The 19,299-nt window shown below is 50.2% G+C and overlaps 1 protein-coding gene across 2 annotated transcripts in view; it reads right to left on the bottom strand.

The window, feature by feature from the left end:
* Nucleotides 1–19,299, bottom strand: part of LHPP (phospholysine phosphohistidine inorganic pyrophosphate phosphatase) — a 136,762-nt gene that overhangs the window by 108,611 nt on the left and 8,852 nt on the right. For both annotated transcript variants that reach the window (XM_047762170.1, XM_047762171.1), the window contains exons 2-3: nucleotides 10,815–11,002; nucleotides 1,774–1,927 (exon numbers count right to left, since the gene is read on the bottom strand). In XM_047762170.1, coding sequence (XP_047618126.1) covers nucleotides 1,774–1,927; nucleotides 10,815–11,002 — 342 coding nt within the window. The remainder of the gene's footprint in view (nucleotides 1–1,773; nucleotides 1,928–10,814; nucleotides 11,003–19,299) is intronic.

Genomic DNA, 19,299 nt, shown 5'->3' with positions numbered 1-19,299 from the left:
AAACAGGCTTCGGAGTTCCCGTCATGGCTCAGTGGTTAACGAATCCGACTAGGAACCGTGAGGTTGCGGGTTCGATCCCTGCCCTTGCTCAGCGGGTTAAGGATCTGGCGTTGCCGTGAGCTGTGGTGTAGGTCGCAGATGTGGCTTGGATCCTGCGTTGCTGTGGCTCTGGCGTAGGCTGGCAGCTATAGCTCCGATTCGACCCTTAGCCTGGGAACCTCCATACACCGCGGAAGAGGCCCTAGAAAAGGCAAAAAGACAAAAAAATAAAATAAAATAACTACAGGAGGAGTTCCTGTTGTGGCTCAGCGGGTTAAGGACCTGACGTGGTCTCCGTGAGGATGCTGGTTTGATCTCTGGCCTCACGCAGTGGGTGAAGGATCTGCTGTTGCCTTGAGCTGCAGTGTAGGTCGCAGATGTGGCTTAGATCCCTGACTGCTGTGGCTCTGGTGGAGGCTGGCGGCTGCAGCTCCAATTCGACCCCTAGCCCGGGAACCTCCATACACTGCAGGGGCAGCCCTAAAATGACAAAAATAAAATAAAGTAACTACAGGAGAGCCTGTACAGAAATTAATAGGAATAACCTCCTGACAGAGACACCTCCTTACTGTCTGGAAAATGGTTCCCAAAATATTATTTGGTGAACAATTACAAATGGGCGACAGAACTAGGTCAGGTCTGAACCGATCTTGTGACTCTCTGTGAAGCTCTCTCTGCCCAGGAAAGTATATGGAAGGCCACACACCAAAGTGATGGCAGCCGTTTGCTCTCAAAGGGGACCATAAATTCCGTTTTCTTCATTTGTGCTCATCTGTATTCTCTAATTTTTCTTCAATAAACATGTAGTGTCTTGGGGGTAAAAGATGTTAAGAAAAATGACCAACAGAGCATTTTTTTTTTCTTTTTTTTGTCTTTTCTAGGGCTGCTCCCGCGGCATATGGAGATTCCCAGGCTAGGGATCGAATCAGAGCTGTAGCCACCGGCCTACGCCAGAGCCACAGCAACACGGGATCTGAGCCGCATCTGTGACCTACACCGCAGCTCATGGCAACACCGGATCCTTAACCCACGGAGCAAGGCCAGGGATCGAACCTGCAACCTCATGGTTCCTAGTCGGATTCGTCAATTACTGTGCCACGACGGGAACTCCAACAGAGCGTTTTTAAAAGATACACTCACGGGTTGTGAGGACCATTGTACAACTATAAATATAATAAAATTCGCTGAGTTAAATAAATAAAAGAGACACTAAGGCCCAAGAACAAGACTCAAACAAAAATGTTGGTCACAAAAACGTGAGATCGCAACTTTCAGAGACTCTGCTCTGCAGCCAGAGACAGGGCCCAGATGAGGGCACCCCACAGGCCTGGGAGTTTGTTTTTCACTCCTCAGGCGTCCCCTTGGCAAGATCTGTCGCTGCCTTGTGCTGAGTCCAGTGAAAATGCACCTGAACTCGGGACAGTCAACACTTGTCCCCTGAGATCTCCAGGGGTCTCCCCTGCAGTGACCGTCCCCTGCCTCCAGCCTCTCTGAGCCCCAAGGCCCCATGGAAGCTTAGCCAACCAGCTCCTGAACACACACAGGGCATTTCCTCCAAAAGTTATCAGCAGAAAGGAAAGAAAAACGCAAGAAAAAGGGAGGGAAGGAAGAGGACCGTCCCCCTGCGCCCCCCGCACCCACGTTTCCCGTCTTCTCAGCTGACTCCCTTAAGTCAGAGGCCCACAGAGCACTGTCCAAAGCAGCCAGAAAGGAGCCTCCCCGCAGCCCACTTACCCTTTTCCCAGCGAGAAGAGCACGGGCTTTTCCAGCTCCATGAGGACCTGGAACGCTTTATTCATGTTTTGATAATAAAAGCCTTCTCCTGCATCAGCAATGACGACACAGTTTGGGTTGGACGTGTCAATCTGGCCAAATTCCGAGCGGACTCCTGGAAAGAGAGAAGGATAAAGCCCCGGGTGACGTGGTCTACCTGCCACCTCCCACTGGAAACACCTGTGTCTGCCTGGCCCGTTCTCAGGTGCTCTTTCCCAACCTCCCACTGCCGTGGGAGGTGGGCATGGAAGGGGTGTTATTCTCATTTTACCAAGGAAAGAATTCTGGATCCCCACAGTTAGAGAGCTTGTTAGATGTGAAATCAGATTGCTATGATTATTATACAACTACAGATGTGATAAATTCATTTGAGTAGTAAAAAAAATAAAAAATAAATTAAATAAATAAATAAATAAAGAGAACTTGTTAGGAGAAAGATGCAGACGCAGCTCGGATCCCACGTGGCTGTGGCTGTGGTGCAGGCCGGCAGCTGTAGGTCTGATTAGACCCCTCGCCTGGGAACCTCCATATGCCAAGGGTGCAGCCCTAAAAAGCAAAAAAAAAAAAAAAAAGATGGTGGAGGAGTAAGACATGGGGCTCACCTTCTCCCACAAACACATCAACAGCCCCCCCCAAAAAAAACCATCTACAGGTAGAACGATTCTCACAGAACTTCTACTGAACACTGGCAGAAGACCTCAGACCTCCAAAAAAGGGCAAAAAAACAGCATAATACCTTGTACTGGTTAAGACTGAGATCAAACTGAGTTGTGGTTGCCAAGGAGGAAGGGGTAGGGAGTAAGGTGAACTGGGCGTTTGGGGTTGGTAAGATGCAAACTATCGCATTTAGAATGGATGAGCAATGAGGTCCCGCTGTCCTGCTTTATGGATTTAAAAAACTAAAGTGGAGTTCCCGTCGTAGTGCAGTGGTTAACGAATCCGACTAGGAACCATGAGGTTGCGGGTTCGATTCCTGGCCTTGCTCCGTGGGTTAAGGATCTGGTGTTGCCGTGAGCTGTGGTGTAGGTCGCAGATGTGGCTCGGATCTGGTGTTGCTGTGGCTGTGGTGTAGGCCGGTGGCTACAGCTCTGATTCGACCCCCAGCCTGGGAATCTCCATATGCCGCGGGAGCAGCCCTAGAAAAGACAAAAAGACAAAAAAAAAAGAATAAAAAATAAAAATAAATAAATAAAAAATTAAAGTAATCAGAGTGAGGTACCACTTCCTAGCCCACAGAAAGGGTGGGAATTAAAAAGACTGACCAAGGAGTTCCCTTCATGGCTCAGCAGTTAACAAACCCAACTAGCATCCATGAGGATATGGGTCTGATCCCTGGCCTCGCTCAGTGGGTTAGGGATCCGGTGTTGCCATGAGCTGTGGTGTAGGTCACCGACAAGGCTCAGATTTGGTGCTGCTGTGGCTGTGGTGTAGGCCAGCAGCTGCAGCTCCAATTGGACCCCTAGCCTGGGAACCTCCATATGCCATGTGCGTGGCCCTAAAAAGCAAAAAATAAATAAATAAATAAAAAATAAAAGGACAGACAAGAGCAAGTGCTGGCGAGGAGACCGAGCAGCAGGAATGAAAAATGATACAGCCCCTCTGGGAAAAGGGCTGGAAGTTTCTTATAAAACTGAACAGACACCTAGCCTGGGACCACTCCTAGGTACTTAAGCAAAAGAACTGTACAGGAATGTTCACAGCAGCTTTATCCCTAACAGCCGAAAGCCAGAAATGACTCAGGTGTTTATCATCAGAGGAACGGATAAACAAACCATGGAATGCCATTCCACAGTCAAGAGAAAAGACCCACTGATACGTCCACCAAACAGGAAGGTGGGTGAAGGAGGCCCTGCACACAAACTCGGGGCTGCTCGCAGGCCTGAGCTTAAACCCTGCATATCCAGAGAAAGGCCCACCACCCTCTCCCAGGAGATGGCCCCTGAGCTCCTGGAGACTGAGTAGCCAAGGTCAGCCACACAAGTGCTGCATGCTGACCTTTTCGTTCTTTCTTTTTTCTTTCTTTCTTTCCTTCTTTCTTTCCTTCCTTCCTTTCCCTTTCTCTTTCTTTCTTAATTTCCTCCTTCCTTCCTTTCTTTCTTTCACCTCTCCTGTGGCATATGGAAGTCCCTGGGCTAAGGGTCAAATCAGAGCTACAGTTGCAGGCCTACACCACAGCCACAGCAACACTGGATCCGAGCCGTATCTGTGACCTACAGCACCGCTCACAGCAACACCAGATCCTTAACCCACTGAGCACGTCCAGGGATCCCAAATATTCATGGACACTATGTTGGGTCTTAACCTGCTGAACCACAATGGGAACTCATTGGCTGATCTTTGATAAGAACTATGGCACAAGGCTCCAGTGCGCTCTGGGTGACAGCCCTTCCCATAGACTGCCACACCCCGCTGGGAGAATGAAGTGCATCTCAGTGCATCACCACTGTCAGGTGGTGCTCGGATTCTCCTGGTCTCTGCCCACAGGTCCCTTCCCTTTGCTGAGTTTAATCAGTATTCTTTCACTGTAATAAACCGTAACCATGAATAGGACCACTTTTCTCAGTCCTGTGGGCCCTTCTAGCAAATCATCAAGTCTGAGGGTAGCCTTGGGAACCCCAGACACAACTAGATATTGTATGAATCTATTTATAAGAGATTCTAGACATAGTAAACTTATTTATAATGGAAAAAAATCCAAGTAGTGGGTGCCTTAAAGAGGTCTGGGGATGGATACTGACAGAAAAGGGCAGGAGGGAACTTTAGGAGGCACTAAGATAATGTTTTAGGTCTTTTTTTTTTTTTTTTTTTTAATGGCTGCACCAGTGGCATATGGAAGTTCCCAGGCTAAGGGTTGAACTAGAGCTGCAGATGCTGGCCTACACCACAGCCACAGCAATGCCAGATCCAAGCTGCATCTTTGACCTATATTGGAGCTCATGACAACGCTGGATCCTGAACCCACTGAGCAGAGCCAGGGATCGAACACGCATCCTCATGGATACGAGTCAGATGCATAACATGCTGAGCCACAAGGGGAACTCCTTGTTCTAGGCTCTTGATAGGGGTTTGAGTTACACAGATGTGTGCATTTGTCAAAAGTATGCTTGAGGAGTTCCTGTCGTGGCGCAGTGGTTAACGAATCCGACTAGGAACCATGAGCTTGCGGGTTCGGTCCCTGCCCTTGCTCAGTGGGTTAATGATCCGGTGTTGCTGTGAGCTTTGGTATAGGTTGCAGACGCGGCTCGGATCTTGCGTTGCTGTGGCTCTGGCATAGGCCGGTGGCTGCAGCTCTGATTCGACCCCTAGCCTGGGAACCTCCATATGCCGCGGGAGTGGCCCAAAGAAATAGCAAAAAGACTAAAAAAAAAAAAAAAAGTATGCTTGAGCATTTCATATTTCAGTGTATGTAAATTTCACATCAAAGGAAAAAAGTAAACAGACATTGAACTCTAGTTAATGATGTGAAGTGTTTAGGGAAAGCATACCAATGCCTGTGATTTACTGTGAAATGCATCAAAAAGATAAAGATGAAGAGACGGATGGAGGGATGGGCAGTATAGAATGAAGAAAACACAGCAAAATGTCATTGGTAAAATCGAATTGAAGGGCATAGAAATATTCCAAGTAAAATTCTTTCAGCTTTACTATATGTTTGAAAACTCTGATAATAAAATGTTGGGGAGGAAAATTATCAACAATAAAACGTGAGGAGAGTTTCCACCATGGCTCAGGCAGAAACCAATCTGACTAGCATTCATGAGGACGCAGGTTCAATTCCTGGCCTCGCTCAGTGAGTTAAGGATCTGGCGTTGCTGTGATCTGTGGTGTAGGTCACAGACCAGGCTTGGATCCTGCATTGCTGTGGCTGTGGTGCAGGCCCGAAGATAGAGCTGTGATTCGACCTCTAGCCTCGGAATCTCCAAATGCCGCAGGTGCAGCCCTAAAAGGACAAAAAATTAAAAAAATTAAAAACAATAAAAAACAATACTAGCAAACTGAATCCAACAATACTAGCAAATGTAAAAGGACTATACATCACAATCAAGTGAGACTTATCCCAGGGATGCAAGGATTCTTCAATATCTGCAAATCAGTCAGGGTGATACACCACATTAACAAACCGAAAAATAAAAACCATACGATCCTCTCAATAGATGTAGAAAAAGCCTTTGACAAAATCCAACACCCATTTCTGATAAAAACCCTTCAGAAAGTGGGCATAGAGGGAACCTACCTCAACATAATAAAGGCCATATACGTAGCATTGAGAACTATGTCTAGATACCTACATCGCAACACAACAATGGGAGGAAAAATTATGTATACATGTATGTGTAACTTGATTCCCATGCTGTACAGTGGGAAAAATAAAAAATAAAAAATAATTTTTTTAGGAGTTCCCATTGTGGTGCAGTGGTTAACAAATCCGACTAGGAACCATGAGATTGCAAGTTTGGTCCCTGCCCTTGCTCAGTGGGTTAAGGATCCGGCATTGCCGTGAGCTGTGGTGTAGGTTGTAGACACGGCTCAGATCCTGCGTTGTTGTGGCTGTGGTGTAGGCCAGTGGCTACAGCTCCGATTTGACCCCTAGCCTGGGAAACTCCATATGCTGCGGGAGCGGCCCAAGAAATAGCAAAAAAGACACACACACACACACAAAAATTTTTTTTAAAGGCCATATATGACAAACCCAGAGCTAACATCATTCTCAATGGCGAAAAGCTGAAAGAATTCTCGTTGAGATTAGGAATAAGACAAAGATGTCTGCTCTCGCCACTACTCTTCAACATAGTTATAGAAGTCCTAGCCACAGCAATTAGAGAAGTAAAAGAAACAAAAGGTATCCAAATTGGAAAGGAAGACATAAAACTATCACTATTTGCAGATGACATGATGCTATACCTAGAAAATCCTAGAGACACTACCAGAAAACTGTTAGAGTTCCTCAATAAACCTGGCAAAGTCGTAGGATACAAAATTAATACACAGAAATCTACTGCATTTCTATATACTAACAACGAAAGATCAGAAGGAGAAATTAGGGAAGCAATCCCGTTTACCATCACGTCAAAAAGAGTAAAATACTCAGGAATAAATCTACCTAAAAAGACAAAACACCTATACTCTAAAACTATAAGATGCTGATGAAAGAAAGATGACACAAACAGATGGAAAGACATACCATGCTTCTGGATTGGAAGACTCAATATTATCAAAATGATTATACTACCCAAGGCAATCTACTGATTCAATGCAATCCCTATCAAATTACCAAGGACATTTTTCACAGAACTCCAACAAAATATTCTAAAGTTTGTTTGGAAGCACAAAAGACCCAGCATAGCCAAGCCATCCTGAGAAAGAAAAATGGAGCTGGAGGAATCAGGCTCCCTGACTTCAGACTATACTACAAAGCTCCAGTCATCAAAACTGTATGGTACTGGCGTAAAGACAGAAATATAGATAAGTGGAATGGATAGAAAGAACAGAATTAAACCCACACACCCACAGTCAACCACTCTATGACAAAGGAGCCAAGAATATACAATTGAGAAAAGACAGCCTGTACAATAAATGGTGCTGGGAAAACTGGACAGCCATGTGTAAAAGAATGAAATTAGAACACTTCCTAACACCATACACAAAAATAAACTCAAAATGGATTAAAGACCTAAATATAAGACCAGATACTATAAAACTCCTAAAGGAAAACGTATGCCAAACACTCTCCAACATAAACCACAGCAGCATCTTCACAGATCCACCTCCTAGAGTAATGACGATAAAAACAAAAATTAGGAGTTCCCGTCGTGGCTCAGTGGTTAACGAATCCGACTAGGAACCATGAGGTTGCAGGTTCGATCCCTGCCCTTGCTCAGTGGGTTAACGATCCGGCGTTGCCGTGAGCTGTGGTGTAGGTTGCAGACACGGCTCGGATCCCACGTTGCTGTGGCTCTGGCATAGGCCGGTGGCTACAGCTCCAATTGCACCCCTAGCCTGGGAATCTCCATATGCCACGGGAGCGGCCCAAGAAATAGCAAAAAGACCAAAAAAAAAAAAATTAACAAATGGACTTAATTAAACTTAAAAGTTTCTGCACAGCAAAGGAAACCCTAAACAACATGAAAAGACAACCCACAGAATGGGAGAAAATCTTTGCAAATGAAGCAACTGACAAGGGATTAATCTCCAAAATTTATAAACATCTTCTGCAGCTCCATACCAAAAAACAAACAACTCATCAAAAAATGGGCAGAAGATCTTAACAGACAATTCTCCAAAGAAGACATACACAAAAAACACATGAAAAGATGTTCAACACCACTCACTATTAGAGAAATGCAAATCAAAACCACTATGAGGAGTTCCCGTCGTGGCGCAGTGGTTAACGAATCCGACTAGGGACCATGAGGTTGTGGGTTTGGTCCCTGCCCTTGCTCAGTGGGTGAACGATCCGGCGTTGCCGTGAGCTGTGGTGTAGGTTGCAGACGCAGCTCGGATCCCGCGTTGCTGCGGCTTTGGCGTAGGCCGGTGGCTACAGCTCCGATTTGACCCTAGCCTGGGAACCTCCATATGCCGAGGGAGCGGCCCAAAGAAATAGCAAAAAGACAAAAAAACAAAACAAAACAAAAAAACACTATGAGGTACCACCTTACACTGGCCAGGATGGCCATCATCAAAAAGTCTATAAACAATAAGTGCTGGAGAGGGTGTGGAGAAAAGGGAAGCCTAGTACACTGTTGGTGGGATTGCAAATGGGTGCAACCACTGTGGAAAGCAGTATGGAGATGCCTCAGAAAACTAAAAATAGAACTACCATTTGATCCAGCAATCCCACTCCTGGGCATCTATCCAGAGAAAACCATGACTCAAAAAGACACATGTAGTCCGACGTTCATTGTAGCACTATATACAATGGCCAGGACATGGAAACAACCTAAATGTCCATCGACAGAAGAGTGGATAAAGAAGATGTGGTCCATACACATAATGGAATATTACTCAGCCATTAAAAAGAACGAAATACCAGCATTTTTAGCAACATGGATGGACCTAGAAATTATCATGCTAGTGAAGTTACACAGACGGTGAGACACCAACATCATACGCTATCACTTACATGTGGAATCTGAAAAAAGGACACAGGGAATTTCTTTGCAGAACAGATACTGACTCACAGACCTTGAAAAACTTGTGGTTTCCAAAGGAGACAGGTTGGGGGGTGGGGGGATGCACTGAGGGTTTGGGATGGAAATGCTACAAAATTTGGTTGTGATGATCATCGTACAACTATAAATGTAATAAAAATTCATTGAATAATAAAAAAAACAATAAAATTTGGAAAAGATTCAAAGGCTGAAAATGGGTGGACCTACGGAAAACAGATACAGGACTCAGGTGAGGAAGGGCATGGGCCTTCCCCACAGCCTCTCCAGCTCCAATGTCTGCTTCATGCTGTTGCCTCCTCATCTCGGGTAGTTCAACCCGCTTGCCCTCCCTCTGCCCCTGGGAGGGGAAGATTTTTCTTAAGTCTTTCTGTCTCGTTGAGGACCTGTTCTAAAGACATTGGCAGAGATCCTAGATCACAGAGGAAACGCTTTGAGAAACATGATTTCTAAAGACTGGGCATGTGGCCCTCGACTGGCACCAGGGCTGTGGCCTGGACGCCCAGCCCCCAGAGAGCACCCTCCCTCTCTAGGAGCCCCCGCCCCCGCGAAGAGGCAGGAAAACAGGCTTGCTTCTGCCAGAGGTTTGTAAATGCCAAGTGCAAAGGGAGAAAGGAAGGGGCTCAGTGCAATGACAAGAAAGTGTCCTGAATTCTGAAGCCGAGGCTTCTGCATCTTCTTTCTAAATACTCTGAAGGCAAAAAAGAAAAAAAGAAAAAGGAATGTCTGTTGTGGCTCAGCAGGTTACTTACGAACCTGACTAGTATCCATGAGGATTCGGGTTGGATCCCCGGTCTCGCTCAGTGGGTTAGGGATCCAGCGTTGCTGTGAGCTGTGGTGTAGGTCACAGACACAACTCGGATCCTGCGTGGCTGTGGCTGTGGCTGTGGTGTAGGCCGGCAGCTGCAGCTCCAATTTGACCCCTAGCCTGGGAATTTCCATATATCGTGGGTTCGGCCCTGAAAAGCAAAAAAAGAAAAAAAAGAAAGAAAGAAAAAGAAAAAATTCTGAAGGTACCTAATACTGTTCCTTCCTCTTCATTCCAGAAAAACTCCCTGCTAAGGGTCAAAGGGGCTCTTTTCTTGCATGCGGACTAGTACCAGGAAGTAAAGCCATGCCATCTGCCAGAGAGCAGGGCTAGTTTGCACAAATAAAGACAGTTCAGAAACCTACGGATTTCTTTCTTTCTTTCTTTCTTTTTTTTTTTGTCTTTTTGTCTTTTTGCCATTTCTTGGGCCACTCCTATGGCACATGGAGATTCCCAGGCTAGGGGTCGAATCAGAGCTGTAGTGGCCAGCCTACGCCAGAGCCACAGCAACACAGGATCCGAGCCGCGTCTACGACCTACACCACAGCTCACAGCCATGCTGGATCCTTAACCCACTGAGCAAGGCCACGGATCAAAGCCGAAACCTCATGGTTCCTAGTTGGATTCCTTAACCACTGAGCCACGATGAAACCTACGGATTTCAATCCAGCCTTCATCCTCCATCTCTCTCCCCTGCCCCCCTCCCCGAGCCCCCGCAAACACACACACACACACACCCAGACGATGGAATCTGGCCCCCTTGACGACTCCCAGCCCCTTTGCTCCATCCTAAATCACAGGAAGCAAACTCAAGGTTTTCCTCCAAAGAGCCATGTGGAGCCCGCCTCTAACCGCCCTCTGCGGGAGGCAAGGATGGACCAGGCCAGGTCCCCAGGAGCCCATAGGAGTCAGGTGTTACCTCTGTGTCCTGCCCAGTGGTTTGGCCCAGATAAGAAGGACTCCCTCCCCAGCCCCCACCTGGAATGGGGGCACCTTCACCCCCAGGTGCCAGGGTCCAGCAGGCCTACCGTCGTGGACAAGCAGGTGTGGCCGCAGGCCTCGCTCTTTCAGGATCAGGCAGGTGGCCGGGGCCGGGGCGGTCACCTCGCCCTCGGAGATGTCGAAGCCCAGCCGCCGAAGCAGCCGCACCAGGTCCCCCCGAGACTTCTGTGACTCGTTGGTACAGAACCTCACCCTCAGCCGGGACCGCTTCAGCCTGGAAGTGGGGAGATGGGGACGGGGGCTGTCAGTGCGCGCAGCCTCCTAGTGGAGGGAGGCAACCCACGCGGCCCAGAGCAGGGCAGGGCACAGGGCGCCGCGGGTCCCCGGGCTGGGCCTGGACTGACCCCATGGATTCCAGGCTGGGATTTCTCACCCTCGCTGAGCCTGGCACCGTCTGAGACTCCCCGAGCCTCCCACCCGACCTCTGCCCACGCCTCTCCTTCTACCTGATCATGAGCCCACCCTCCACCAGGGTACACGTGCCAGTTCTCCCACCACCCGAGGCCGGCTCGACACCTTCCCACCTTGCCTGGCTGAAGGTCACCTCCCACCACCACGAGCATCTCCACTTAGCATCTTGCTGAGCGGTCCCGCCTTAACTCTGGACCCACATTTCCCCAAAGCATGAAGGGACCGAGCGGAGCAGTCACTGAAGAAAAGCTTGCCAGGCAGTGGTCAGGGACACGGGCGGGTGACTGTGACCCTGGGATGCCTGCAGGATGTCAGCGGCACTGACATCCTCCCTGCCCGAGGCCTAAAGAGGCCCCAGGGAAATAACTTTGACCCTTCTTCAGACGGCTGCCGAGCACCTACTGAGTGCCAGGCTGGGCCCCCAGAACTGCAACAGCACCCACAGGCAGGCTCTCTGACCCCTGGAGCCCTCAGTCAGTGGGGACATGGAGTTGAGGGGGAGACCTCCCAAGGGGAATTAATGATGGAGACGAGAGAGGTGCTGGGAGGGACCACTGGGCGAAGGGACCCGGCGGCCAGGGAGGACGGGAAGGTGCGGGAGGCCTCCGGGGATGGACCTGGACCATGGGGAGGGAGCGGTCATGTTTAGCATCTGCAGAGAGCACGTGGGGTCACGGCAGACACCAGGCTGCAATTCAGGAGGCCCAGGAAGCTCCAGGGAAAAGGCGTCCCATTCGCCCCGCATCCTGTGGAACGCCGCCCCCATCCCATTGCTATCTGTTTTCTTTCTAACACTAACGGTACCCCCAGTCATCTCCCTTATGTATCTGTTCCTCATCTCCCAGACCCGTGTGCTCCACCAGGTCAGGGGGCGGGTCTGCCACACACCCCTGAGCTCCCCCAGTGCTTCCCACGCACAGGGCTTGGCATACCGCTCACCTCTATATGCGTTTGCTGAATGACTGAGTGATGGACAGTCAGCTGGTGAGGACTGTTCCTTAGGGCCACACCTTCTGCCTCCCCCCACCCCAAGGGCACCCTGAGCCTGCAGCCTCCTCACAAGCCCCAACAGAAACAGGTGGGATTCCAGGGTGAAAACACCCATTCCTACGTAACAATAAGCCTCCAGACACTCCAAGCATGGGCTCCGACAGAGGCAATTTGGGAAGATACTGGCAGATCACCCCATCCACGGGGCAAAGGCGGCCGGAGATGCTGACAATGTCGTAATCAATAGCCCAGGGGATTCAGTCCCTTCTTAGTATTTGTCTTTCCTAATTGGAGGGTTATGAATTATCAATTATGTTGAGTGGTTAATTGCCCTTCATAAAGACAGCTTTTTGTATTTTTAAATTGGGTAGTTAATACTTTGTAACTAATAGCATCACCCAGTACGTCACGGACAGATCTTCCTTGATTGGCGCCGGGGAGGTGGGATCGCACCCAAGTTAATGGAGCAGCTGAGAGAAGAAGGCAGGGGGTCCCGGGGGACTAATTATTGCTAATGGATTATGATGTGACCTTCTCAGAACAGTGAGCAATCGGTGTGACAGTGAGATGACAGTGTCTCACATCTGCTAGTCCAAACACAACTTCAACGCCCATAAAACATGAGGAAATAACAGACCCCACTTCAGGACACTTCAGCCACTGCTCTCTTTGGAAACACCAACGCAAGTTCGCCCCAAACACAGGCTTTAAAATCAAAGCACTCAGGAGTTCCCATCATGGCTCAGTGGAAACGAATCCGACTAGGAACCATGAGGTTGCAGGTTCGATCCCTGGCCTCACTCAGCAGGTTAAGGATCCAGCATTACCGTGAGCTGTGGTGTAGGCTGAAGATGCGGCTCGGGTCTGGCGTTCAGTGGCTGTGGTGTAGGCCAGCAGCAACAGCTCCAATTCAACCCCTAGCCTGGGACTCTCCATATGCTGCAGGTGTGGCCCTAAAATGCAAATAAATAAAATAAAATAAAGAAGGTGGCTGCCCAGGAGCCAGGAAGAGGACTCTCTCCAGAAACCGACCCCTCTGGCACGTTGATTCTGGACGGCCAGGCTTCAGAACTGAGAGGAGAGAAACCTCTGCTGCCAAGCCCCCAGGCCGCGGAATTCTGTGCTAAGACAGTCGAGGAACCAAGTCCTCAGCATGTCTCAGAGGGTCTGTGGCCAGATGTCAAATTCAGCCTCGGGAGGCCTGGAACACCCCAACTCAATGTCAGGAAAGCCAGAGCCAGTGTGGCTTCAGGGCAGAGCCTGCAAAGGGCCTCCCAAAGGGAGCAAACCCAGAGATTTTGGCATTGGGCTGGGCCCAGCTCCAGGATGGGCCATGTCACCTCGTACCCCAACACCCAAGAACCCTGGGGACAGGGTGTGGCTCCAGCAAGGTAGCCCCTCTGAGACGGCCACGGTCTCAGTCCACTGCACCCCCAGAGGGTGGGGCTTCACCCCACTTCCCCAGGCCACACAGGATCTGTGAACTGACCTTTACCTCGTGCCGGAGGCCAGGACGAGCTCTGAGTGACATCCTCGCCCGGTGCAATTACCGTGCATCACATGAACTGGTCCCTTGCAAATCACCTCGGACCTCACACATCTGCTGGCTGTCGGCATCTGCCAGGGGCGCTCACCCGAAAATAATGGAAACCCTCTCATTATCGCTCGGTAGCAGGTAGAGCGCTAGGACGAACACTGGACATCCCGACTGACCTTGGCACAGCTCCCCAGCCCGCTGCCCTCTGGGCTTGCTGAGGAGGGGCTGGGCGGGGTGGGGGGGGGGTTAGAAGGCTCCCCCCCGCCCCGGCCCTTGAGAATCTGTCCCCTTCGGCGACCCAGAGGGCCCTCTCGTTTCTCTGAACCTTGGCCTTCCCCCTCCCCAACGGCCAAATCTTGCTCCTCCTTCAAGCCTAGTTCACATGCCCCCTCCTCCAGGAAGCCCCCTGGACCGCCGTCTCTGCCCAGACAGAGCCCGTTCTCGTCCCACTTGGCTTTCACAGCCCTCGAAGCACAGCAACACTTCTGTGGGAAGCACCTAAGGGACCCACATTCGGGATCGGATGGGCCCCCCTGGTAACAGAACTAAGTCACTGGTCCCTGGAGGACCTTGGGAAGGAACCCCCACCCTGCCAGTCCCACCCGTGGGCAGCACTACTTCACCACTGCTCCAGCGTCTGCCTGTAATCCTTTCTGGTGCAAGGTTTCTAGAGGATTCCACAGGAGAAGGCACAGTGGAGCTGGATAACAGCCACAGTCTGCTTTTGAGATCTTTGGCTGCTTCCCTTTTAGAAAGCCACAGAGGAGTTCCCATTGTGGCTCAGTGGGTTAAGAACCCAACTAATATCCATGAGGATGTGGGTTCGATCCCTGGCCCCGCTGACTGGGTTAAGGATCCGGCATTGCTGTGACTGTGGCGTAGGCCTGGCGCCCGATTCAACCCCTAACCTGGGAACTTCCATATGCCGTGGGTGTGGCCATAAAAAGAAAAAAAAAAAGGCGCAGAGATTAAAAATACACATTTGGAAAATTGAAACTTACAAAGTGTGTATATGTCCAAAAAAACAATTTTTTAAATAGAAGGTCAAACAGGAGCCCATGAACAAAGCAGGGACAGTTCAGCAGTTGAAACATACAGTCATTTTTTTGAAAAAGAAAAACAAGAGTTCCCACCGTGGCTCAGCAGAAACAAATCTGACTAGCATCCACGAGGACCCAGGTTTGATTCCTGGTCTTGCTCAGTGGGTTAAGGATCCGGCGTTGCCGTGAGCTGTAGTGTAGGCTGCAGATGCGGTTCAGATTCTGCATTGCTGTGGCTGTAGTATAGGCCAGCAGCTACAGCTCTGATTTGACCCCTAGCCCGGCAACCTCCATATGCTGCAGGTGCAGCCCTAAAAAGACAAAAAAGAAAGAAAGAAACCAGTTCCTGATGTACACTAGAGGCAACTGCATTGATTCGGGGGGACCCAGTCCAGCTCCCCAAGTGCCCGGATGATGGGCATCAGCTCAGAGTCGGGGGCTGCCTTGTGGCTGAAGCAGAAGAGAAGGGCTTCTGCCCCCAGGAGAGTGAGGCCCGGCTCTCCGGGTCGTGCACCTGCACTTTGCACGTGCCCTTGGCTGGGCATCCACGGGCCAGACTCTTGCAGGTCTTGAGTCCTGGCCATGAAGTGGGGTAATAGAAACACCTGGCCCTCTGGCTCTCCAAGGTGGGGAGGGGACAGTGGACACACTGTGAGCCCTGCCAAGTGCTGGCATCACCAGCGGAGCAGGAACCCTGAGGGGCCCCTGTTGGTGGCTCTGGCTGGCCCGCTGCACTGCCCCCTTCTTTCCACTGACCCACCAGAGGGGAGCTTCTGGCCGGGCTGATGGCCAGCTGTGAGGTCCCCGGAGACCCTCCCCACTCTCCATCTGACACTCCCCTGGGCAGAGTGTGTCGTCAGAGCCCAGGCAAGAAACGGAGTCCAAAGTCTGGTCGGATAAAAGACAGAGAACGAGAGAGGCGGTGACGCATGTAGTCGGGGCCTTGGCTGAACCTCTTAGTTCGGGCCACGCAGCCAGCAACCTCAGGGGGACAGCAGTGAGGTCAAAAAGACCAAACCAGGGCCCTTACGAAACACATGGCCTGAGCTCAGATCAAAGGGACACACTGGGCCCACAGCATTGCTGAGTTCTTTTTTTTTTTTTTCTTGTTAGGGCCGCACTGCGCACCCCAGGCTAGGGGTCAAAACAGAGCTGCAGCTGCCGGTTTACACCACAGCTCATGGCAACACCAGATCGTTAACCCACAGAGCAAGGCCAGGGATCGAAGCAGCATCCTCCTGGATATGAGCCATGTTCGCTACTGCTGAGCCACAACGGGAACTCCTGATTCACTCTTTATTAACAAGCACAACTCAGAATCAAGCAGGTTGGAATCTAGAAGCCAGAGGAGACCTTGGAGCCTTTCTAAGCTAGTGCCTCCTTTTTTTTTTTTTGTCTTTTTGTCTTTTCTGGGGCCGCTCCCACGGCATATGGAGGTTCCCAGGCTAGGGGTCGAATCGGAGCTGTAGCCGCCGGCCTACACCACAGCCACAGCAACACCAGATCCGAGCCACATCTGCGACCTACACCACAGCTCACGGCAATGCCGGATCCTTAACCCACTGAGTAAGGCTAGGGATCAGACCCGCAACCTCATGGTTCCTAGTCGGATTCATTAACCACTGCGCCATGACAAGAACTCCGTGAGTGTCTCTTTCACAGAAGGGAGACTGAGACCCAGAGGGACACAGGGCACATTTCCAGGAGACATGGATTTGTCGGACCCCTCTCCAACCTCCAAGTGTGGTCACAGGCTGGTCCAGTGCTGGGCACTGCAGGGAACAGAGGCCAGGCATTCTCAGGGTGAGGCAGGAGCCTGGCTCAGGAAGAAGACTCAGCCATGGCTCCTCTACCACCTCCTCCTGGCATGACCGGGCTTGCCAGCTCACCCTCTCCAACCTCAGTTTCCACGTCTGTAAAATGGGGCACTGGCAGCAGCCACCTGATAGCGCTGTCCTGAAGCACCTGGCCCGTTGCAACTACTCAATAAACAACAGTGAAGGCGATGGTGGTGACGACAGCCACACCCCGGCAGGCCCCGTGCGGGGTGCTGGGGACATCTGGGCCCTCCAGGCAGGCAGTCAGACAGGAAGCCAGATGCGCAAGGAATCTGGGACAGCAGGAGGAGCCAGCAGGTGAGGGAGGCCTGTGGATGGAGCGCAGAGAGCTTCACCCAGGGGCACCTTTAGGAGGGCAAAGTTCAACCCAGCATAGGGAGCCTGGGGCAAAACGGGGCTGACTGCTCCCCTGGGACACCCAGGACGGAGGAAGGCCCAAAGGTAGTTACAGCAGCTCCCCATGAGTGGCTGCTCCTCCCTGACCCCCATGTCCCCACAGGCCCACACTGAATCCTCGAGACAGTCTGGGAAACGGGTCACTATTCCCATCTATAGGTGAGGACCTGAGATTGGGAGGGGCCAAGGGACTGGTCCAGGGACAGAACTTGGATGCGAACCCTTTAACACTGGTCCCGTGAAAATAGAGACAAATGTGAAAATTACAGCTCCCTGGGCTGAGCCTGGTGATTCTGTTTTGAACATGCACCAAGTTCAACAACTGAAAGACTCTTCTTATTTGCAAAGTCTCTTCACCATTAGCTGACCCTTCAAGCAAAGAAATGTTCCCTCAGCTCCTAGATGTGAAACAAGCACAATGTTGGTTTAAGAGAAAATACCTCCCACTTCATAGCACAGGGAACTGTATTCAACATCTTGCAATAACCTATAACGAAAAATTATCTGAAAAAGAATATAAATACATATATGAATCACTTTGCTATATACCTGAAACCAACACATTGTAAATTATACTTTTGCTTGTTCGTTTGTTTTAGGGCCACAAGTGTGGTATATGGAAATTCCCAGGCTACGAGTCAAATCTGAGCCGTAGCTGCTGGCCTACACCACAGCCATGGAAATGTGGGATCTGAGCCACGTCTGCGACCTACACCACAAGCTCACGGCAATGCCAGATCCTAAACCCACTGAGCAAGGCCAGGGATTGAACCCAAGTCCTCATGGATACTAGTTGGGTTCATTAAAGCTGAGCCACAAAGGGAGCTCCAAAATTAACTATACTTGATTTTTTTTTTTTGCTTTTTAGGACCGCACCTGAGGCATGTGGAGGTTCCCAGGCTAGGGGCTGAATCAGAGCTATAGCTGCTGGCCACAGCCACAGCCACAGCAACTCTGGATCTGAGCCACATCTGCAACCTACACCACATCTCATGCCAACATTGGATCCTTAACCCACTGAATGAGGCCAGGAATCGAACCTGCATCCTCATGTTTACCAGTCAGATTTGTTTCTGCTAAGCCACAAGGGGAACTCCTTCAATTTTTTTTTAATGGTTAAGGAGTCCCCTGGGGGGCCTACCGGTTAAAGATTAGGCATTGTCACTGCTACAACTTGGATTCGACTCCTAGCCCAGGAACTTCCGCATTGCCGCACACACAACCAAAAAAAAAAAAAAGGACCATAGCTCACTTAACTCTTATACCCCCTGATGCAGATCTCACTGAGGCTGAGCTCAGAAACCCAGAAACAGCCCTTGTCCCAGCCGTGGGGCTGTGGTGCAGCCTGACACGGCCACCAGGGTCCCCTCAGGTTCCCTCCGCGCAAGTCAGAGTCACGATTCTGTCATTACTCTACCAGACGGCAGGTGTGTCTCCTTTGCCTCTCAGAACATGGTGTTTACAGGCACGATTCTGTAACTTCTTTCCTGACCACATACTACATTCATGTCACAGAAACGAATGTCAACAGCAAGGAGAGCTACCTCATCCTTTTTTATAGCTGCAGAACATTCCGCAATCTGTAAACCATAATTTATTCCCTCATCTCCTCCTGAGAGACACACAGGTTGCTTCCAGCCACAAACATAAAATTACACACCCCTACACCACTGAGCTGTCCACTGCTCGAGACTTTAGTCCTATTATTCAAGACACATTTGTCATTTCCACTAGCTGACCTCATCATCAATGTCATAGATTTGAACAGAGAAAATATACGCCGTTCATATATTGCTTCTTTACCTGTTTTTAAAATTTGGAGGGTTCTACCCCAGATTTCATTTAGGGGATACATGCTCTGAGGATACATAAGTACAAAACCCCGGGCTTGGGATCCACAGGGAATTCCAGCTTCTGGTGAGCTGTAAACCAACAAAACGTATTCTTGGACCATCTGGGCTGCCCAAGGAGTGTGGGGGCCATGGAGGGTGTGATGGGGAGACTGTGGGGTTGGAGGAGAGCCAGGGAGGGGCCACTTCTTAAGATCCTCTGTGCTTTTGAGAGGGAACGTGTGGAAGGAACCGCAGGGTCCCTTGGGGGAATGACTGTGATGGGGCCGGTGATGAGGAATTGCACCTTTTTTTTTAGGCCACACCCGGGGCATCTGAAAATTCCCAGGCCACAGGGATCGAACTCTCACCACAGCAGCAACCCAAGCCACAACAGTTGACAACACCAGATCCTTAACCCACGGAGCCATGAGGGAACTCCAGGGTTTGGACTTTTTTTTTTTTTGCTT

Source organism: Phacochoerus africanus, chromosome 15 (genome assembly GCF_016906955.1).
Source record: "Phacochoerus africanus isolate WHEZ1 chromosome 15, ROS_Pafr_v1, whole genome shotgun sequence".
In the NCBI taxonomy this organism is placed as follows: Eukaryota; Metazoa; Chordata; class Mammalia; order Artiodactyla; family Suidae; genus Phacochoerus; species Phacochoerus africanus.
Note: the sequence above shows the minus strand (reverse complement) of the source record. Positions and strands in the feature narration are given on the sequence as shown.